Here is a 23,813-nt window from a genome sequence, read left to right as displayed (position 1 = left end):
CCGGACTCCCTCCCAGACAGCCGTGGTGCACTAACCCCCTGCAGGCTGTGTTCATGCTGCCAACCCCAGTCCTCTGCCTGTGCTCTGACTGAAGCCCGAGCCTCAGCTCCCAGCCCCACTTGCCCCAGCAGGGGAGCAGACAAGCCTCTCGGGCTGGTGAGTGCCGGTAGGCACCAATCCTCTGTGCAGGAATCTCTCTGCTTTGCCCTTTGCACCCCTGTGGCTCCACTCTCCTCCGCAGCTCCGAATCTCCCCCCCTGCGCCACCCACAGTCTCCGCCCGCGAAGGGGCTTCCTAGTGTGTGGAAACCTTTCCTCCTTCATGGCTCCCTCCCACTGGTGCAGGTCCCGTCCCTATTCTTTTGTCTCTGTTTTTTCTTTTTTTCTTTTCCCTACCCAGGTACGTGGGGAGTTTCTTGCCTTTGGGGAGGTCTGAGGTCTTCTGCCAGCGTTCAGTAAGTTTTCTGCAGGAGTTGTTCCACGTGTTGATGTATTTCTGGTGTATCTGCGGGTAGGAAGGTGATCTGCGCGTCTTACTCTTCCACCATCTTCCCGGAAGCCTGCGATGGCATCCTATTTTTATCTGATACTTTCCTTAGTCAGTGTCCAACTTTCTCCCAACTTCTTTATCGATGAAAGTAAACCACTTACCTGAGATCCATAGGAGAGAAGAAAGGAAGAAAAGGGTAGATCTGATCTGATATTTCCTAGTTTGGGTTACTAGTTACCAACTTGTGTACTGTGTCTGAGAACAGTGATTGGTGTTGGTTGGGGGGAGGTGGGCCAGAGGTATACAGAGCAACGAAAGGATTTCACTGTGATTCATTCACTGGCTCATAAACGTGATGTGACTTCGTTTTCCTCCTCCTCTCATCTGTAGTAATAATTACGTGTGGTACTATGGAAGGATGTGTGTATGTATGTGTGTGTTCAGGGGTCTTTGGGGTATGTTTCTCTTATCATCAAACTCAGAACTTCTGGCAGTCCAACCTATGTTTTCTGTTTTCTCTGAATTTTCATGGCAGTCACTAATTGAGCATCAAGTTCATAATTGATATATTTGAGGACAAGGAAATGCTCTTTTATTTCCTGTTTATCTCTCCATGCATCTTTGTACCTGGTGGTATGCAATAGATGACTATTGATTGGATTTTCTTGACATGTACGAATTTTTAATACTCATCCAAATTTTTCTAGGACATTTTCTGTGCCTACTTAATAATACATTAATGTGTTATAGGGGAAAGATCTTGGACTTTTGCAAGAGAACACATATTTAAATTTAGATATCATCTTTTCATATCTATGTTGCCCCTCTGATCCTTAGTTTCTTCAGCTGTACAATGAGGACAATATAGTAATACCCTCTTCATGAGAAGACCATGGTAGGTAGCAAACTAGGAAACACTCTCTAATACTAGTATTATTATATCAGTGTTTCCAGTGAGAGTCCATCAGGATGACACTTGTAGTTGAACAAGTTGGGTTTGTTACTCTTGGCAGTGAGGGGAAATCAACATAGGGAATTGCAGGGCATCATAGTAAGGGGGTGTTAGGAAAGACTTATGAAGGGTTTGGGCTTGTGTTGGGTGATTTCACAGAAGGTTTAAAAAAGTGGGGCTTTGCTCCAGATTTGATGGTGTCAGGGGAGGGGGACAATGCTATGATTGGGTATCTTAGTAAATTATCTAGAACAAGGGAAGACCAGATGCAGTTGGTGAAGAAGTGAGTCCCTCATCTTAGCTGAGAGAGGAGAATGTTTGGAATATTGTGGGTTCCACGGGGACCTTGTCTTTGTCTATGAAGTGACCTTGTTTTACCTCATTTTTATCACAGTCTCAGAGTGACCTTGTCTGGTTATTAATGTGTTTTCTGATGATTTTAGGTCCAACAGGGGATAACACAGCCTCACTGTGATACCAAGGAAGCAGCCAACAGTACTGAGGTCTGGCTAAGTGTCAGACCTGAACCTGGGTGTCACCTTGGTGGTCATTCCTCCTCCAGGGTGATTTGATCACTTTAGATGCTTCTGTTTTAAGTGATTTTGATTTTGCTTAATATTCAGCTGGAGAAAACTCACAGACATATGGTATGTTTGCATTTTCTAGGTAGGCCCTCCATTAAAATTATATAATGTATATCCCCCAAATAAAATTGATATTGTCTTTTCCAAAATTAAATTATTTTGGGAAAATGAAAGCTTAAGTTTTTAGTTCAAAGCCTCAAGCTCTATGGTAATTTTCTTCGTAGTATTTTACTTCATAGTAATAATTTTTTTTCCCTCTGTCAGTAGCTGAAGACTGGAAGAACCAATGAATTAAGTTTGGCCCTCTTTGTTTCAGTTTTGACAATTCTCTTTCTGATATATATTTATGAAGTAGAGTACAAGTAATATAGAGGATAGGTAGGGATAAATAAGTGAGTGACAGATTGAAGACTGAAATAAAGAACTATTGACAAGTTTTCATTTATATATGGGGCTATGTATAAATGAATATAATTATATGATTCAGTGGTCTGGAGTGCACAAGACATGGATTAAGGTTTAGTCCCAATCCTTAATTTTATTTATTTACTTATTTACTTATGTATTTATGTATTTACTTTCCAATCCTTAATTTTAAATATTTACTTGGGCAACTTCTTCCTCTTTTCTATTCCTCACTTCTTTCATTTTTAAAATAGAGCTGGTATTCATTACCCTTCTATATCATAGGAATGTTATGTGATTAAAATTAGGTGGAAGAATCTTGAAAACTACAAAACAATATGAAGTCAAGGATCATGATTTATACGGGAATATTACTTTAAAAGCAAGGGATTTGGTGAAGTAAACTCAGGATATTATGATAGTTCTTGAGCTTTATTTCTTATGGATAGCCTTCATCAGACACTCAAAGGGATTCTTTGGCTAGGATTGTTCTAGGGAGAAGTAGCTGCGTAAGGGCCCATTTCAGTCTGTGGGGCCGAGCAGTCCTGCATTTGAGAAATTCATTCCTGAGAATCCAGAACCGTTCCAGACAGATCCCATTAGGTTATAGTTTCCAGATATATTTTCAGACTCATAGACTCTAAGGAGAAGGAAAGAACCACCCAACGATAGGTCCGGAGGAACACAGCTGGAACCTAACATCTGTTACCTAGAGCAAGAGGCTTTGGTCTCCTGTGGTTCTAGTATTTTGATCCTTCAGCATTTGTGAGAGGGTGACCTCCCCACAGTCCCTCTGCAGGGAGCATTCCTGTGAGGACAGAGAGGAAACATCCTGAGCTTTTGCCCTACCCTGGTTCAGAGGTCCCTGATTGTCTCAACATGAGGATGTTATAATTTAAAACACAAATGCTGGCTCGTTAACCTGGTCTTTAATTAAAATTTGCATTTCATCATCTTAACCTTCTAGTCTATTATGTGGCAATTGTATTCATTTTGTGTCATTTCAGATTTTCAGCAATATTCTGGTGATCTTTCAGTGCTTAGCTTATGAGAGTTTTAAAAAATTGTGTCTTTCTTAATCCTCGCTTGCTCTCTTTTACTATGTAATATTTTTCTCATTTAAACTTTGTCTTAATTTACTTACCAACCTTTCTTTTTTTAATCCTTCTTATCCCTTACCACGATAAATTGCGTCTATTCTTAATTCTAATTTTTAAACATGATATTTCATTTTGATTTTCCTCTTTTGTCATTTATTTTAAAATGGCAAATAGGAAACATAGGTTTTTGCTCTTCAGCATATGGCTCTTCTGCATTTCAGTCTTGTATCCCAAAGGAGTCTTTCCCATTCCCTGGGTAACTCCCAATTCAGTAAAAACCAGAGCCAAATCAGATAGCCTAAATCAGATAGCCTCAAAGGGGCCAGAACTCTTCTCCCCCGATTCCTCCCTACAGGTAACTTCATCAGTCATCAGCAATCAACCCAGAACAGTTGTTGAAATGATGGTTTTAGTGTTCAAAATATTCATGACTTTACCTTGTGGTTATTGTTATCCAACCTATACTATAGTGTCACCAGTTATTGGTCAAGATGAGAAAATAGACTGAAACATAGTATTTTCATTAAAATGTATGAAAGTCACAGGGAACTATATTCAATATCCTTGGTTAAACAAGAATGGAAAAGAATATAGAAACAAATATATATATATATATATATGTGTGTGTGTGTGTGTGTATAACTGAATCACTTTGCTATACAGAAGAAATTAACACAACATTGTAAATCAACTATAAATTTTTTTAAAAAATAATAAAATGCGATAAAATATATCATAGGAATTGCTCCCTGCACATCGGAGACAGGATTTTCTTCCTGGCGAACACAATTGCAGAAGGAAGTTTCTTTAACACAGAAAACCCCAGGAATCTAATGTTTTAGCCATTGCAATTTTAACTCTTCTGGGTCCAGAAAGTCTGGTCATGTGTCACATTGCCGTAAAAAAACTTTGTGTCCCCAGAGTGACACTGTTGTATAAGGAAGCACGTTACGTGAAGGTAGGACTGGCTGATCTCAGCATCCTCCCAGCTTCAAAATACAGCCTCGCATTCTCTATTCTTAGTCACCTTTTGTGGGATGGTTCGTTAAGAAATAGGCATTTGGAGTTTTTAAATTGAAAAATAGCACTGGAAAAATCCAAATGCAAATGCTTATGATGGAAATGAAAAGAAAGTAAAAAGCCTAAGACAGTTCTGATTCTTAACCTGTCTGCCTATCATGGAAGAAATTATGTCCTCTAATGCAATGTTTACCAAATGGTGTCCCATGAAAAGGAAAAAAAAGGGAAAGAGGGGAGGGAGGATTTATTTTTAAATAAATTTGGGAGACATAGCTTTAAACAAAGTCTATTCAGAGTAAGACTCCCTGCATTAGGTCTATAATGGCATCACAAATTCAACACGTTCCAAAAAGACATTCTTATTTTAGGACTATGTACCCGCGGACCTGTTTGAAACCTACTCTAACCCAGTTCAGTAAAAGGTTCTACCATTTGCCCATGTCTGGCCTACACTCTAGTCCCCAACGTCTCCCATACCCATTCTTGTCTCTGTGCAATCCAATCTACACACAACCGCAAAATGAAGGGTTAAAATGTCACATCTCTTCCCTACTTTAAAGTCCTCTCGTGGTGCCTCACCTTGTTGGCCCCATGCCTGCCGGGCCCTCCAGGATCGGACTTCTGCTCACCCTCCAAACCCACCTCCTGCCGTGTCACCCTCTTCATGAGCCCCACGAGCCCCAGGCTTGTCTCTGTCCCTGAATACACAAAGCTTTCTAGACCTCAAGCCCTCACTTGGGTAGAGCCTTCCACAGAGCCTTATGTTTCTGGCTTCTTCTAGTGTTGGGGACTAAGCTCTCCTGTGGTCACACTGCTTTCAGAACACTTCCAGCTGTGACTCTCTTGTTCACTCATTTGTTGACTTGTTTATCATCATCTGTCTGCACCACAGCCCCTCAGACTACACGTTCCGGGAGAGCAGAGCTTGGTGGGTCTTTATCAGCACAGTTTCCCCTGAGTCCAACAGAACAAGAGTGGTCACAGTGCGGATGCTCTGTGCATCTTTACTCAGGAGCACAGAGGAGCCAGTTTGGGAATGTTTACATTTCCCCAAATCATCGGGAACACTTTTCTGACAAGATGACAAGGTGCTAATTAGCCTTCAGTAGGAACACAGTTCTAGAAAGAAAGCTTTGAGGTGTTTTCAAGCTTGTGGTTTTGCAGTGAGTCTGGGGGTTCTCCCTGTAAGTGTGGAAGGCAGTCGTATCTGGGTGGGTGGTAGCGTGGGGAGGGCCTTGGTGGTCTCTTGCCTCCATACTCACCCAGGTGGAGAGCAAACCTGAACGCAGCTGAAGGAGAAGCATCTTCGGCACCACTCTGGATCCCAGTTAAGCATCAGAGAAAAAGAAAAAAGTCTCTTCATGTCTTGTGTGGTACCTAGACAAGAAGTTATGAAATAGAAATCTTAGGTGTATCATATGATAATTGATTTTTATTTTTAAATATCTCAACATTTAATCCCTGAAGTATAATGCATACATCAGACTAGAAAATGCTTAAATGCCCATAACAGAACTTTTAATTTCCACCTCTCAAAAACCTCACTTTTTCCCATTCAGTAAAATGACACTACCATTTCCTGAAAGATTTTTTTTTATTTGTTTTGGTTTAGGTGATTTCAGTGATATTGTGATATTGTTTTCTATTTTATTTTTTTTTTATTGACATAGAGTTGGTTTACAGTGTTGTGTTAGTTTCAGGTGTACAGCAAAGTGATTCAATTATATATGCATATATGTCTCTTTTTTCCAGATTATTTTCCCTTGTAGGTTATTACAAGATATTGAGTATAGTTCCCGGTGCTATACAGTAGGTCCTTCTTGTTTACCTGTTTTATATATATTAGTGTATATATATTAATCTCAAACTCCTAATTTATCCCTCCCCGCCAGAACATACTTAATGAGTTTTTTTTTTTTAATTCTAGGATGAGAAACAAACAAAAATCCTAAAATAAAACAACGTTCTACGTTTGGCACTAAAGAAACTCTTTCATGTACATATAAGTCAGTTGTCTAATCTTTTAAATTAAATTCACATACTCCTCTCTTTCTAACCTCTCAATTTTCCATTTTCACAGTGAAAATGGAACTTTGCCTTACCACACTCTATAACACACTAAAGGAATATTGGGTTTTTGCTCTTTTTAAAAAATATCCAATCAGTTACTTTGTCAAGTCCATTCTTTCATACTGGTGCAGTGAATGTTCAGGAAAAGAAACTTCTAGTTCTCAGTGTAAAATAAAACGTCAAACACATCCACTTGATACATCTTCAATTTCATTGTTATTTATTTCTGTAACTGATTGATAAACAAAACTGTTCACATCTAAAATATATGTTTTGTTGATGTTTATGGTGGTGGTGAACCTCAAAAGTTCCCTCAAATGTCTAATTTAACTCATTCTTGAACTTTAGCCAAAACAGAAAATGTGTACTTTGGCAGAAAGGACTGAACTAATATTACAAATGTATGGATTTAAAATGTTAGAAAAATTTTAACAATGGTGATGCAAAGTCTTCTTTCAAAGAAAGCCTTCTGAGCAAAACACTTCACAAATATTTTTCCTAATTTCTCTTAGGCAAGGTCTTTCCTCATTCCTCGTCCATAATACAGCCCCCTGCCCAATTATCTTCTCTGATTCCATCTCTGACTCAGTCATTACCACGTGCACATCTTCTTAGCCAGAGACATTAATCCTTTGTTCTTTGCAGTGAGTTTGTAGCTATTACATTCATTAAAAAAAAAAAAAAAGCTAAAAATTTACCTCAAACCAGAATTCTTAAGGAAAAGAGATATTCTTTTATTCTACTCACTGAGCACTAAACAGATTGGCATCTTTGTTTAATGTGTTGTTTATGTTCATCTTTGTTTATGTGTTGCTTTCTGAATGTTCTCAAAAATTTGAATACCTGTATATTCTTTTGCCAAATAGATGATACATATGCTGCAGGCATGAATGGTTTTTTTTTTTAACCATTCTTCTCAAAAGCAAACTTAATACATGTTATCTTTGAAAAGCAAAATTCTGAAATGAAAAACACATTCATCTTCAAGGCCAACATAGAGAGGAAATGGATAGTTTATATCATCCTCTTGATTCACTAGACTTTTTAGTCTGGCAAATGGATTACATAGCCAATAAGATTGTGTCAGATACTTTTAATAAAGTGAGATGCTAAAATTACATGAATGGGATGATTAAATTGGTATTTTGTGATTTTTCATCTCACAAAGTGTTTATTAAGTACCACTAGACACATATTAAACAGGCTTCTTTTTAACAGCTACCAGCAAGACCTGAAATTAGGTTGAAAGTACTCACTCCTATTCTGCCAGGCTTTCTCGTTTAGGTGGGTTTTCATAGCAGCATTAGTTTATGTTGGAACTTTGGATTTATGGTGAACTCTCTTTCGCTGTAATGAAATCAACCAAGAGCCATGGAATGATATTGGAAAAAGTAGAGAGTCATATCCTGGTGCATTTATAATACTTACATGCTAGTTTATGCCTTCTAAATTAGGTAAATATTTTCGCCTGATTCCTTTGTTCCCTTGTAGTTTGTGGCCTGTGGGATTATACCTTCATGAATGCTGTCTCCTTTGTCTAAATTATCCAAATCATAATTACCCCCCAAGTAGGTGTGATCTGTTCTCTGAAAGTCTTCACTGCTGTCTTAAGATGTATTGCTCTTAATTTTTCATTTACTTATTTGTATGTGTAGAGTACTTCTTTTACTGTTATCCTATGTTTGAGGTTGGAATTCAAATTCTTGTATTTCTTGTTAACACCTACCACAGAGTCTGATGACTAAGAGATTCTTAACAGTCATTCGACTGAGTGAATAAATAAATGCATCTCAATTTGAACTTCCAAAGACAAATTCAACCATCTATATTCCATTCTGGTTACCAGACACCTGGACATCGTTTTGGTCCTCTCTCCACTCACGGTCCTTCCCGTGTGGCCCTCAATGGCTTCTTTTTTTTTTTTTCTTCTTTTTCTTGGTTTTCTTCTTTTTTCCAATGGCTTCTTAATGATCTGTGAAAAATAGGCAAAATCCATAACACAGTTGACCAAAAGTTTGCAAAATCTGACCTCTATCTTCTTCCCAAACTCCTCTGTGTAGTTATTCACCTGGCTCTCTGGATGCTGTTCACAACGCCCTCCATTCAGTCCTGCCCAGGATCTTTGTGTATCTTCAGGGAACATGCCCTTTCCCTTGGGATTTCCTATTATCGTTCAAGCATACTTGAAACCTCACTTTGTCCGGGAAGACTCCCCAGGCTCTGTAAACTCTTATCTCACAGTGTCTTGAAATCATCCTTTGCAGCAACGCTATAGAATTAATTTATTTAGCATGGAATTAATTAGTTAACTCATTCTAGGGGTTCCTTTTCTAAAATATGAGCTCTGTGAGTTACTGGTCATTATTTATTGTATTAATTGCTTGCTGTACCCATCTCCAAGATCAAGGTCTTGGCTTGTTGAGTGGTCAATAAAAAGAGATACCAGACACATAAAGTAAATAGAAGTGCAGAATCAGGTAATAGTTGTTTGGGGGTTAATAAAATCTAACTGCATTCATTTAGAGTCTCTTGGTCGGGACTCATCTTCAAGGTTAGTTTTACCTTGTACAGGCACCTCAGAGATATCGCAGGTTCAGTCCCAGATCACCTCAATAAAGTGAATATCACAGTAAAGTGAGTCACACCAATTTTCGGTTTCTCAGTACATAGAACAATTCTGTTTACATTAGACTGTAGTCTCTTAAGAGTGCAATAGCATTGTGTCTTTCATACAACGTACAAACCTTAACTTTAAAATATGTTATTGCTAAAGCATGCTAACCATCATCTGAGTCTTCAGCAAGTTGTAATCTTTTTGCTGGTGGAGCGTTTTCTTCCATGCTGGTGGCTGCTTACTGATCAGGGTGGTGGCTGCTGAAGGTTGGGGCAGGTGGGGCAGTTTCTAAAGTAAGACCACAGTGACGTTTCCCACATGGATTGATTCTTTCTTTCATGAACGATTTCTCTGTAGCATGCAGTGCCGTTTGATAGCATTTTACCCATAGAAGAACTACTTTCAAAATTGGAGTCAGTCCTCTCAAATGTGTGTGCTGCTTTATCAACTAAGTGTATGTCATATTCTAAATCTTTTGCTGTCATTTCAAGTCTTCACAGCATCTTCACCAGGAGTGGATTCCATCTCAAGAATCCACTTTCTCTGCTCGTCCATAAGAAGCAACTCCTCATCCATTCAAGTTTTGTCATGAGATTGCAGCAATCCAGTCACATTTTCAGACTCTGCTTGTTCTTTTTTTTTCATGTTCCTTTATTATTTTTTTAATGTTACTTTTTTTTAAAAAATTTATTTATTTAGGCTGTAACGGGTCTTAGTTTTGGCATGCGGGATCTTTAGTTGCGGCATGTGAACTCTTAGTTGTGGCATGCATGCAGGATCTAGTTCCCCAATCAGGGATCAAGCCCCAGCCTCCTGCATTGGGAGCACGGAGTCTTACCCACTGGACTGCCAGGGAAGTCCTGATGTTCCCTTACTTTTATTTTTACTTATTTTTTAACATTTTATTTTGTATTGGAGTATAGTTGATTAACAATGTTGTATTAGTTTCAGGTGTACAACAAAGTGATTCAGTTATGCATATATGTGTATATATTCTTTTTCAAATTATTTTCCCATGTAGGTTGTTACATAATATTAAGAAGAGTTCCCCAAGCTTCACTTCTAATTCTAGTTTTCTTGCTATACCCACCACATCTGCAGTCAATTCCTTCACTGAAGTATTAATCCCAGCAAAGTCATCCATGAGGGCTGGAATCAGTTTCTTCTAAATTTCTGTTAATGTTGCTATTTGGACCTCTTCCCACGAATCATGAACGTTCTTAATGACATCTAGAATGCTGAATCCTTTCCAGAAGGTTTACTATTGACTTTGTCCAGGTCCATCAGAGGAATCACTATCTATGGTGGCTGTAGCCTTACGAAATCTGTTCGGTACGCGGGCCTCTCACTGTTGTGGCCTCTCCCATTGCGGAGCACAGGCTCCGGACTCGCAGGCTCAGCGGCCATGGCTCACGGGCCCAGCCGCTCCGCGGCATGTGGGATCTTCCTGGACCAGGGCACGAACCCGCGTCCCCTGCATCGGCAGGCGGACTCTCAACCACTGTGCCACCAGGGAAGCCCCAAAATGTATTTCTTAATAAGACTTGAAAGTCAAAATGACTAGCAGGCATGAAAAACAACATTAATCTCATTGCCCATCTCCATCAGCGCTCTTGGGGAACCAGGTTCATTGTTGATGAACAGTTATATTTTGAAAGGAATCGTTTTTTTCTGAGCAGTAGGTCTCAGCAGAGGGCTTAAAATATTGAGTAAACCATGTTGTACACAGATGTGCGTCATGTCTGCTTCTTTGTTGTTCCATTTATAAAGCAGAGGCAAAGGAGATTCAGCATAATGTTAAAGGCCCTTGGATTTTCAGATGATAAATGAGCATTGGCTTCAACTTAAAGTCACCAGTTGCATTAACCCCTAAAAGGAGAGTCAGCCTGTCCTTTGAAGCTTTGAAGCCAGGCATTGACTTCTCTCTAGCTATGAAAGTCCTATAGGTGGTGTCCTTTTCCAATAGAAGGCTGTTTTGCCTGCACTGAAAATCTGTTGTTTAGAGTAGCCACCTTCATGAATTATCTTATCACTACATTTTCTTCATATTAGCAATAACGCTGTTTCACTTTCTTCATTCGTGTGTTCATTGGAGCAGCGCTTTTAATTTCCTTCAGGAACTTGTCCTTTGCTTTCACAACTTGGCTACCTGTTTGGCACAAGAAACCCAGCTTTTGGGCTATCTCAGCTTTCAACATGCCTTCCTCACTAAAGCTTAACCATTTCTGGTTTTTGATTTAAAGTGAGAGACGCGTGACTCTTCATTTCCCATGAACGCTTAGAAGCCATTGTACGGTTATTAATTGGCCTCATTTCGTTATTGTTGTGTCAGGGAGGCCTGAGGAGAGGGAAAGAGATGGGAGAACAGCCAATGGGTGGGGCAGTCAGAACACACACAGCATTTCTCTCTTAAGTTCCCTGTCTTGTACGTGTCTGGTTCCCCAAGGCAATGACAATATTAACATCAAAGGTCACTGATCACAGATCACCGTAACAAATATAATAAGCAAGAAAAAGTTCGAGTTATTGCCAGAACTACCAAAATGTGACGCAAAAACTCAAAGTGAACAAATGCTGTTGGAAAATGACACCTGTAGGCTTGCTCCAGGCAGGCCACCACAGAACTTCAATTTGTAAAAAATGCATTATCTGTACAGTGCAGTAAAGGCACGAGTGTACTCTGTGTACAGCCTTCTCTCCTAGAAGACCTCCTCACACTGTCTCTGCTTCTGCTTTGGCAGTTGATGGACAGTGGCAGGAGTGGAGCTTCTGGAGCCGATGCTCCGTGACTTGCTCGAATGGGACCCAGCAGAGGAGCCGGCAGTGTACTGCAGCCGCCCACGGGGGCTCCGAATGCAGAGGGCCCTGGGCGGAAAGCAGAGAGTGCTACAACCCCGAGTGCACAGGTGAGGCCTGATGACTGCTTTCGAAGGATGCCTGCCCTTTAGATAATGTGACAGAATCGTGCCAGACGGTCGTGGCATCGTCAGGTAATTATACATTTCTAGTCAATGAAGCCAGTTGTACCAGAGCTCATCCTACGGTATGTTGCATGAATAAAGCAACAAAATTCAACAGATTCTTAAATTAGATGAAATTAATGAGATTAGATGAAATTTTGATTAAATTGATGAAGTCTAGCACGGAGCTTGTGTTCTTTACAAGTAAAGGTCAATGTCCATTTGCAGCTTCTGACAACCTTACAGAAACTTCTGTTCATCACAATGCTCTAAATTTGACCAGCAAGTTAAATATTTATGTCCATTTTATTCATGGTGGTAGATTAATAAAAATTAAACAGACAGCCATGGGCCTCAGATTTTCGAATCCCTAAAGCAGTGTGCACTGGATGACTGCCACTGACCTTGACGTATTTCTTTCAGCCAATGGTCAGTGGAATCAGTGGGGTCATTGGAGCGGATGCTCCAAGTCCTGTGACGGCGGCTGGGAGAGGCGAATGAGGACCTGCCAGGGTGTGGCGGTGACCGGGCAGCCGTGTGAAGGGACAGGCGAGGAAGTGAGAAGGTGCAGCGAGCAGCGATGTCCTGGTGAGTGAGCTCAGATCGTCCCCAGGGAAACACTTTGGTACCTGGAGGAAAAAAGGGATTGAAAACATTGTCATTGGTTAAAGCCTGTATTTCCTCAATGGAAGTATTGCTAATAATAAGTAGCAATTTACTCCTTTCCATAATGTATGACGTTTTGTCTGTTTATGTGTCATAGACTGTGTCTTCTATACATTTTTAAATTATTTGCTGAAAAATGACATTGAAAATTGTAATAACACCAAAGTAGGCATACTGAACAATAACAAGGCTAGAAATTTTTGAAATTAGGTTGGGGTACTGTTTTTTTTCACTCTCTTTATGAAATATTTGTTTACTGAGAACACAAAACAAGTTGCCTTAGATTATTATTATTATTTTTTTTTTTGCGGTACGCGGGCCTCTCACTGTTGTGACCTCTCCCGTTGTGGAGCACAGGCTCCGGACGCGCAGGCTCAGTGGCCATGGCTCACGGGCCCAGCCGCTCCGCGGCATGTGGGATCTTCCCAGACCGGGGCATGAACCCGCGTCCCCTGCATCGGCAGGCGGACTCTCAACCACTGTGCCACCAGGGAAGCCCGTGCCTTAGATTATTTTACTAGAAATATAGAGACATCAGTGTGAGGTAGATTGGTAAGGAAGTAAAGAGACGAGGTTGAAACTCAGAAACTTGTAAATTCTGCTGTTAATCCATCCTGATGTGTGACCTTGGACACCCCAGTTACTAGCCCTTGCCCCATTCCCACTGTAAAAGGAAATTCCTGTGAGGAACTCACTTTAAAATAACAGCATCACGCCTTAATTCATAGTGAGAAAATGGAAGTATTGCAACATTGGAGGATTTTACATATGAGCATAGAAAAAAGAGAAGGTCAGAAATTGCCCAGAGTATAAATCATATTATATTATAGGTCATATATTTTAAAAGCTCATTTAGAACAAAGACTCCTTCCTAAGTGTGTGTACATTTCATAAAATACTATTGACACACTCAAGACTCAATAAATAAGTGAAAATTCGGATTTTAGAATGATACCATTGGCAAAATTTTATAAACATGCTGGAAAAGCTAATAGCATGGAATTTAAAAACTTCATAGCTGGGTATAAAGTTCTGAACTTAGAGAATTTGAAGACCCAGTTAGAGCCCTTGTTGCCACTAGTAACTCTTGTGGGCAAGCTCACAGATCCTTGGGCTATCTGGTCCTAGTGGGTGTGGTGACTTCAGCTGTTTGAGATTCCTTTTCAGTTCAGGAAACTATGAATTTCTGTTTCTATGTAACATGACCGCTGGGATTTAGAAAAAACAAGGAATTCTAAGAGCTATCCAGGGATCAAAACTTTTTATTTCTCCATATTTAGAATTCTAAAGACTTTTCATGGTTCAACACTAATAGCAACAGAAACTGGACTCTAAGGGTAACAGTATATCAGTAGTATTTTCTTAGTTCTTAAAAAAGATCTAAAATTAGTTTTGTTAATTCTTAAGGCCATATGAATCCAGAATGATAAGAAGTAACCAGCATGCAGGACTCTGTTTAGAAGGATACCTATACAGATTAGCATCATGAAATTTCTGCTGTGCTGCATAAGAATTAAGAAGCATTAAAAAAAACCATTTCTTTTGCCCAGGGAGAAATTTCACTGGAACAGTAGGCATGACTAAATAAGACCCTTTTAATATCTGAAGTTATCTGAACTAGTCTGAGCGTGCCAAGGTTCTTAACTGGTCCTTTAAAACTGACTTTTATCTGCATATATAGAGGTAAGATGGTGGTGCCCGCAATCAGCTTTATAAAGATTGCCACCTGCTGTTTGGAAAACATTTTACATATCTATTTACAAAAAAGGTATTATACCTTATTTGCTAGGTTTATTCGCTGGCTTTCGTGCTTTCAGGGAGATTGAAAAATTATCATATAAAGCTGTAAACACTTTTTAGATTATATAATATATATATATAATTTTGGTATTAACCATAACATTTTCATTTTTCTCTTTTCAAAAATATGATTTGAAATCCCCTCAAGTATGTAAATAACATTTTTGAATTAAAATGAATTATTGAATCAGCTAAACAATTCACAAATTAGGGCTTATACGGGGTAAAAAAATAAATATATGTACGAAGCTTTTGAAAATATATCCTAATCTTGCACCTTCATACAAATCACATTATCCATTAAAAATTATATGTGACTATTAATTTCAACAATGCTTTCTGCCTCTGTAGAGTATAGAAATTTTATCAAAATAAGGGAGGTTTTTTACTTTTAATATTTATCCTTTAACTTTTCAATGCACAGCCATGTCATCCCCAGATTATTTTATCAAGAAAGCGGGATTTATAAATAACTCAGTTTTCCACGGTGGACTTGATTTATATATTGGCTTTTCAACTCCGCACAATTGTTTCTCTGTAGTTAATATATATTCCTTTATGATTAGAGCATAGGTTTCCTAATTTCTGCCATTAGATTGCTCCAAATTTACACATTGACAATATAAATTGAGAAAACTTTCAAATTATCTTCACAGTTGCTAAGGCATTTTTTCTCGTTTTGTCAGTGATAAAGCCTGAACAAATGTCTCTTTGGAAACAATGTTTTTTTCTAGTATTATTTTTAGTACTGTTCTCTCTTAATTTTTCTTCCTCTTGCTGGAAGCAAACAAACTAGTATTTATTTGTATGCTTCACTTAATTTGAATACAAAACAAATTAATCAGGTTTTCCAAGAGACCCTCAGTTGTCAGGAAGGAGAAATGTAATATATGCACATCTTTGTCTGGATAATTAATAAAAATAATGATTAGTCATCTGGGTTTAATCAAAAGCTGTTATGGCATCTACTAAAAATGGAAAATAAAAAATGTTTTCCCATCAAGATTAGGATATTTCTTTCCTGGTAAATAGATAAAATGAAAGTATTAAAAAGGACATCAATGATGCCCTTATCTTCATAAGAAAAGATAATTAGAGAGATTAAAAAATTATATTATTACTTTTTAAAAATACTGCTAGTTAAAGAATAAAGTAGCTACAAGGGAGATAATTAAGTTGCCCAATTTTTAAATTGGTCAACCTCACCAAATAATGATTTCATTGATCTCAATCTTATTGTACACCAAGGCTTTGAGGATTAAAATAGTAGAAAGTTAATAGCTCCCCTAATTATGTTATGTTGCTACAATGTGAAAAAATACCGTTTTTAATCTTTCGTTTGGTTGGTTTTTTCCCCCAATATTCCCCTGGTTAATATCATTCAGAAAGCAGAGTTACTGGTGATTGGCCTACATTAGCCCAGGCTTCCCAGGGCCTCCCTGCTCTGCTCCCAAGGAAGGGCTTGCTCTTTCCAGAGCCCAATTATAGGATGTATGACTCTTTAGTCATTAGTTGCTAAATTGGAACCTTCCTTTCACAGGGAGACGTTACACTTAATTTATACATAAAATGTCCTTTTTGGAGTCACCATTGCTTTGTCTGCAAGTGGTAAGTGAAGCCTGCAGGTTAAATGTTCTGAGAAAAACTTTGAAGTAAGGGTGCCATACCATAAATGTGCATGGTGACAGCAACTTAGACCAGAGATGGAGCAATTACTGGGATACTGAACTCTAGATATTCATCCCAAGGGAAGTCAGCAGTGATGCTGTGGGCTCAGACTTGTCTTGCACATTGCGATGCATTTGTGTTGGAATTTGGCCCCCTGTAATGTGCCCGACTATAAGCTCTCAAAAGCCCCCTACCCCTCTGGAGTAACTGTCTCTGCAAGATTGCTCCCCAACAGAATTATGTCTTCTTTGAAGATCAAGAGAGCCGTTCATTTCGTTTCTGAGTAATTTTCCTTCAGTAGGAAGAAGGCATCACCATGCTTGCTTCCTTTGGGCTCCTACCTTCTCTGAGTGCCTCTCGACATCGCCCAAGCTGTGCTTCTCAAACTTTAGTGGACGAATCCCTTTTAAAATTCCATCAAAAAAAAAAATACTTAGGAATAAAACTGACCAAGGAGGTGACTTATATGCTGAAAACCATAAAACATTAATAAAGGAAATTGAAGATGATTCAAAGAAATGGAAAGATATCCCATGCTCTTGGATTGGAATAATTAATATTGGTAAAATGGCCATACTACCCAAAGCAATCTACAGATTTAATGCAATCCCTATCAAATTACCCATGACATTTTTCACAGAACTAGAACAAATAATCCTAAAATTCATATGAGACCGTAAAAGACCCACACTTGCCAAAGCAATCCTGAGGAAAAAGAACAAAGCAGGAGGCATAACCCTCCCAGATGTCAGACAATACTACAAAGCTACTATAATCAAAATAGTATGGTATTGGCAACAAAAACAGACATATGGATCAATGGAACAGAATAGAGAGTCCAGAAATAAACCTGCACACCTACAGTCAATTAATCAACGAAGGAGGCAAGAATACACAATGGAGAAAAGACAATCTCTTCAGCAAGTGGTGTTGGGAAATCTGGACAGCTGAATGTAAATCAGTGAAGTTAGAACACACCCTCACACCATACACAAAAATAAACGCAAAATGGCTTAAAGACTTAAATATAAGATGTGACACCATAAAACTCCTAGAAGACAACATAGGCAAAACATTCTCTGATATAAGTCATACCAGTGTATTCTTAGGTCTGTCTCCCAAGGCAATAGAAATAAAAGCAAAAATAAACAAATGGGACCTAATCAAACTTACAAGCTTTTTCATAGCAAACCATAAACAAAACAAAAAGACACCCTGCAGACTGGGAGAAAATATTTGTAAATGATGAGACCAACAAGGGCTTAATTTACAAAATATTCAAACAGCTCATACAACTCAATAACAACAACAAAAAAATACAACCCAATTGAAAAATGGGCAGAAGACCTAAATAAACATTTCTCCAAAGAAGACATACAGATGGCCAATAGGCACATGAAAATATGCTCAACATCACTAATCATTAGAGAAATGCAAACCAAAACTACCATGAGGTATCACCTCACACCGGTCAGAATGGCCATCATTAAAAAGTCTACAAACAACAAATGCTGGAGAAGGTGTAGAGAAAAGGGAACCCTCTTACACTGTTGTTGGGAATGTAAGTTGATGCAGCCACTATGGAGAACAGTATGGAGGTTCCTCAAAAAACTAAAAATAGAACTACCATATGATTCAGCAACCCCACTCCTGGGCATATGTCCAGACAAATCTATAATTAAAAAATATACATGCACCTCAAACTTTAGAGTACAAAAGAATTACCCAGAGTGCTTGTTTCATTTTCTATTATTTTTTAATATTTATTTTATTTATTTATTTGGCTGCACCGGCTCTTAGTTTCGGCATGCGGGATCTAGTTCCCCGACTAGGGATCAAACCCAGGACCCCTGCATTGGGAGCATGGAGCCTTAACCACTGAACCACCAGGGATGCCCCCAAAGGGCTTATTAAGACAGAGATTCAGGATCCAATGTCCTCTGCCGCAAGGTTCTGATTCAGTAGGTCTGTTCCAGGCCTGGGTATCTGCATTTCTAACAAGCTCCCAGATGATGGTGATGCTGCTGCAGATTACCTCCTGGGTTGCACCAGCCTCGAGTATAAGTAAGTAAGTAACTAACTAACTAAATAAATATTAGTGATAAAACTCACAAAGAGTGGAAAACAGTTCTCCACCTCAGCTCCACTGTTGAAAGTTGAGGTATCATCTGAATAAGGCTGCAGAATTTTGTCTTATTCACACTTCTTCACACATAAATAAGGAGGGATTGTTTCTGGAATCAGTTCATAATGAAAATACAGACCATGCATTTCAAGTCTCCCTACCCAACTCTTGTTTCAACCAAAATAAAACAGAAAAATAGGGCAATTAACTAGCCGCTGTAGACAAAGTAGGGTGGTTTAGGCAGAGCTGCTCAGTTGTACAGCACTAGTATTCCTGTTTTGTGGGGAGCTGGAGGGGTGTCACTGGGACCTGTCTGATGTGAGGCTCTGCCCCACCAGGACACAGATCTTCTGTAGCAGGAGTGTGCTTTCACTGCTCCGTCCCCCAAGGCTCTGAGCTACTGTACACACACACAGGTGGATAATATCCGGGCTGGGTGTCAGGGCGGAGGATGGGGTCTGAGCTCACATCGACTTAAAGTTCTCAGCTCCCAGTTGGAGGAGTGGGGAATTAATTAATCACTATCAATATATATATTTTGTCTCTGTTAGAGACAAGTTAAAAAGTTAGACTTCTGGCTTCCCCGGTGGCGCAGTGGTTGAGAGTCCGCCTGCCGATGCAGGGGATACGGGTTCGTGCCCCGGTCCGGGAGGATCCCACATGCCGCGGAGCGGCTGGGCCCGTGAGCCATGGCCGCTGAGCTTGCGCGTCTGGAGCCTGTGCTCCGCAACGGGAGAGGCCACAACAGTGAGAGGCCCGCATACCGAAAAAAAAAAAAAAGTTAGACTTCTAAATTGTGTGGACCACCGTATTTTAGGGTTAAATGTAATCATTCTTGGAAACCCAAATATGTAAGTGTAAAATTTACATATTTTAAAGAGGAAAAAAAGCATACTGGGCATCCCTGGTGGCACAGTGGTTAAGAATCCGCCTGCCAATGCAGGGGACACGGGTTCGAGCCCTGGTCCGGGAAGATCCCACATGCCGCGGAGCAACTAAGCCCGTGAGCCATGGCCGCTGAGCCTGCGCTCTCTAGAGTCCGCGAGCCACAACTGCTGAGCCCGCGTGCCACAACTACTGAAGCCCGAGCTCCTAGAGCCCGTGGTCTGCAACAAAGAGAAGCCACTGCAATGAGATGCCCGTGTACCACCACAAAGAGTAGCCCCCGCTCAGCACAACTAGAGAAAGCCCGCGCGCAGCAACAAAGACGCAGCGCAGCCATAAATAAATAAATAAATTTATTTTTAAAAAAACCCAGCATACTAGTCTCTATTGAAATATTCACATACAAGTTGGCACCTGCTTTACCTCTTTGATTCCAGACCACAAGACTAATCACTACTAGTACTTTAAAAAAGCTCCTATTTCATTAGAATTGCTCTAATTTTTGCTGTCGGATGTTATGTGTATACCCCGTAAGGAGCTATATTATTACCTGTTCAGTTTCAAAAGGTTAAGGCAAGTGTTTCACTGCACATTTCTGGACATGGCAAGTAATGTCACACCCACACAGTTCATACCAGCCGTTCACCTGAAACCAACCGCTGAGTCCAGTGGTGGCAGTACTGGACTGGCACTAGGGACTGACTTTTCTCCTCTGCAGTGCCCTATTTTTTTCTTCCTAAGTCACCTCAGATACATTCTAAAAAGTAGGGAAATAAAGTAGAACTTGAAGGTACCCCATAGGGAGAGAGGCCACCTGGTGTTTAAGCAATCTCCAGGGAAGCTTCCCATCCTCCCGAAAAGTTGGGGTTTCCTGACCTGCGCCTGTCCGGGATTCTACAGCAAATCAATTCAGTGTTAGAGGCAGAATTAAGGGAGAACCGCTGGGCTCTGACATAATCAGTATATATGCCAGAGAGTACTCTAGGCTGCTATTCAAACCTGTTGCTATGGAAATAATTATTATCATAATTTGCCTTATCAGATTGCTCATCAGATGAAGCTGGGAGAAAACTGTCACAGCTTCTGCACAGCAAAAACTTAGCAAGCAGTTTGTTGTAATCCTATATTACTCTACCTTGACCCGTTTAGAAATATTTGGCAACACGCTGATCATTCGCAAATGGAAACAGAAAATTTAATCAGCACGTTTTACCTTTTTTATTTCTTCCTTTCAGTCCACATTGTTTTGACAGTAAAAATAAGCATATTTTAAGAACCACTTAATGATTTTTAATGACTAAAATGAACATTAATGCAATTAGTAAGCTCCTTTTTGGGTTGAAGGTCTCCCAAGACACGAAACCTGAACGTTAGCCCTTGACACTTCTCATCCCCACTTATTTTCCTCCCCTCACACATCCTGACACGTGAATGGCCCTGAGATCCTGCCCCTGGCGCTTTGGTTGCTTTCTCTCTCTCTCCAGCTGTCACCTGTGTGAGAACTGTCACCTCACAGACCTTTCCAACTGGGGTATCAAATGAGACCCTTATGCCCCCAGGGGAGCTTTTCTGTCTGAAGTTCTCCCTCCTTCTTTCCAACCTCTTTCCTAGTGGGGGAGTTCACCTGGGCCAAGTCTTTCCTCCTGGGGCCCTGCTTTCTCCTCCCCCGGACACTGCCTTCCAGCAGAAAGAGTCTGGGGAGTGTGGTCAAACCAAGGTTGGCTTGGGCCTCTGTCCTCATATGTTAAATGAGATAATGATACATGCCCAGGGGATTGTTTCAAGGATGCAGTGATAGAATACTTTAGATTAGAGTGATTAAAGTGCAGTGCAGGTCTCCTATGTCCATTACCCATATTATGACATCAACCCCATTATCTAACCTCTTCCACATAGGTTCTTATCTGATGATTCTCCCCTATCCATGGCCTTAGTCATGTGACTCGCTCATTAAAAAACTTCCGTGGCTTCTGGTTCCCTGCCCGATTCCGCGCATACTGAGATCCTGGGTACAGGAGTGTCCTCATCAGTGGCTCATTTGTACATACGGCAAATCTTTGTATGTAAAGCAACCAAGCAGACGCAGTCTCTGGTTCCTGGCTCGAGAGGCACGTAGTCTGTCCTTTCTCTGTTGCTTGCCCTCCTATTCACCTGGACTCCCCTAGTGTCCTGGGCCCTCATCTTCACCTACTGAAATAGGAGCATCTTGGGAGCCCAAGCCATTAGAAGTTGTCTTCTCACTTAAGCATTCTTTCTTCCACAATTGCATGGGTGCTCTTTCTTTTCTGAACCCTTATAAACTTGCTTTGTGCTTCCTTATTATATATTGCTATTATATTTTATTTTATATATATATATACCTCTTAGCTAGAATTCCAGCTTATTGCAAATGAGCTATATATTTTCACCTTCCAAATCCCCTACTCTGCATTGACTGTAGCAGGTCCTTAGATATATGCTCTTTTGAATGTATTTATTCCATATCATAAAATCTATAACTGGACTAATGAAATCATCTGTGCAAAAGCATGTGAATACACTTCAAAATGACTATGATAGTAATACATTTTATAATCTTACTTTACTCTTTCAGAATGCTGTTAGATTACTTAGAATTTGAATAGACATTTTTAGCACATCTACTATTTTTATTTTGTAGTTACAATTTGTGGCACGATCCTTCCTTCTTTAGAAATAAATCATCGAGATGTTGGGAGTAAAAAAATATGTAAGTTTCTGTATAGTAGGTTACTCAGTTTCCCCAGATCTCAGCCCAGCTTATTCTTTTAGGCCAGAGTTCCTCAAGGTGGCCTCGGAGCCATTTTGTCGGCCTAGCATGGGTCCCAGGTTTGTCCAAATAGGGATTCTTTTTTTTTTTTTTTTTTTTGCGGTACTCGGGCCTCTCACTGTTGTGGCCCCTCCTGCTGCAGAGCACAGGCTCCAGACGCACAAGCTCAGCGGTCATGGCTCACGGGCCCAGCCGCCCCACGGCATGTGGGATCTTCCTGGACCGGGGCACGAACCCGTGTCCCCTGCCTCAGCAGGCGGACTCTCAACCACTGCGCCACCAGGGAAGCCCCCAAAGAGGGATTCTTAAGGCCTTAAGGCAGCTCACAAGACAGGAGGCCGTGGCTCATGGCCTCGAGCCTGAAGTAGCCTTGCCCATCACCCTAATGTACCTCCAGATGTTATCATCTGTTCCATCCACCGTGACCTGGGGAAGGCTGTGGAGTGCTGTTTTCCTCAGCAGTTCCGAAAATGATGTAAAAAGGCAAGTAAGCACAGCACAAACCTCACGGGTGCTCCAGTGTAAAACTTTGTCTCATGCAAGGATAGTTACTTAAGAGTTATTCCCCACAGTTAAAGCTAGCTATCTTTTAAATTATTATTTAACTTTGCTAACAAGTTGGAAGTAGGGCGACCTTGTCTAAGTTGAAATATAGAATTTAAAAAATACTAATTCAGAATTTTGGGGTGTGTGTTATGTATAACACATTGTCAGACCAAGTGCTCAAACGGGCAACCTGAAATGCACACTGTTCGCTAGGGAATTCAAAGTTCGTGGTTTGCTGACTTCCAGACTTAGAAACAAATTTTTGCAAAATACTTATGTACTTATTTTAGTGCAACAAATGCTTAGAGATGGTGTAACATTCTCTGAAAATGGGCCGAGAGAGCTGTTTGATGGACTGAGGTCCACCACCCCCTCACTGAGGGATCTCTCTCTGCCTTGTTTTGCCCATGTTTACAGGGATGACAATAACTGCATCCACTTTAAAGGTTATGACAATTATTTGAATGAAAATATTTAATGCGCTTAGAAGATTGCCTAGTTCATAGTATGTGTAAATATTGCTGTTGTAACGGTGTAGCAACTTGATACTGATAACGATCCTTCTCTATAGAAGGAAGGCTATTACGAAACACATCTGATGAACACCCCTCTTTTTCCCTTCAGCCTTATTAGTAGCTGCATGAAGTCTTCACATGTGTAAGCTCCACTGCTGAATTAGAGCTGTACACTATGTGAGCACAGAGGCTGAATCTGTCTTATTTACCTCTGTCCCCCCCAGCACAGGGGGTTCCCAAAACATAAGAATTAATGAATTGGCAGCAAGTGAAATTTGAAATACGGGGTCATGCATCGTGCATATTTTTTTCTTTTCTTTTTCTGCCTGCACCTCTACAGTTTGGAATCAATTTCTCTTTAATGCTGAAATTCTAGCATAAGTGATGAAAACTAATTTTCCACATCAAATTAATTTAAGCCCTGTATAATTTTTGCTATTTTTAAGAGACAGAAAATCAGTTTGAATAGACAGATTAACAGCTAATCACTAGGTAATTGCCACCTTGTTTTAAGGGTGCACGCTAACTGCATACTTGTGCCTTCAACTACAGTTGTATCTTAGATGGGTTTTTATATCTTTGCACTAGTGAGAGCAAACAGTGGGATCTTTCAGCTGATGAACAGA

The 23,813-nt window shown here is 40.0% G+C and overlaps 1 protein-coding gene across 1 annotated transcript in view; it reads left to right on the top strand.

Annotated features, from left to right (window-relative positions):
• ADGRB3 (adhesion G protein-coupled receptor B3) overlaps window positions 1-23,813 on the top strand; it is a gene marked incomplete at both ends in the record, with an annotated part of 785,802 nt that overhangs the window by 325,559 nt on the left and 436,430 nt on the right. The window contains 2 exons of the mRNA XM_082855783.1: window positions 11,976-12,140; window positions 12,618-12,782. Coding sequence (XP_082711909.1) covers window positions 11,976-12,140; window positions 12,618-12,782 — 330 coding nt within the window. The remainder of the gene's footprint in view (window positions 1-11,975; window positions 12,141-12,617; window positions 12,783-23,813) is intronic.

Source organism: Leucopleurus acutus, assembly GCF_964270905.1.
Source record: "Leucopleurus acutus genome assembly, chromosome: 15".
Taxonomy (NCBI): Eukaryota; Metazoa; Chordata; class Mammalia; order Artiodactyla; family Delphinidae; genus Leucopleurus; species Leucopleurus acutus.
The sequence above is the reverse complement of the archived record's forward strand: the minus strand, read 5'-3'. Positions and strand labels throughout refer to the sequence as shown.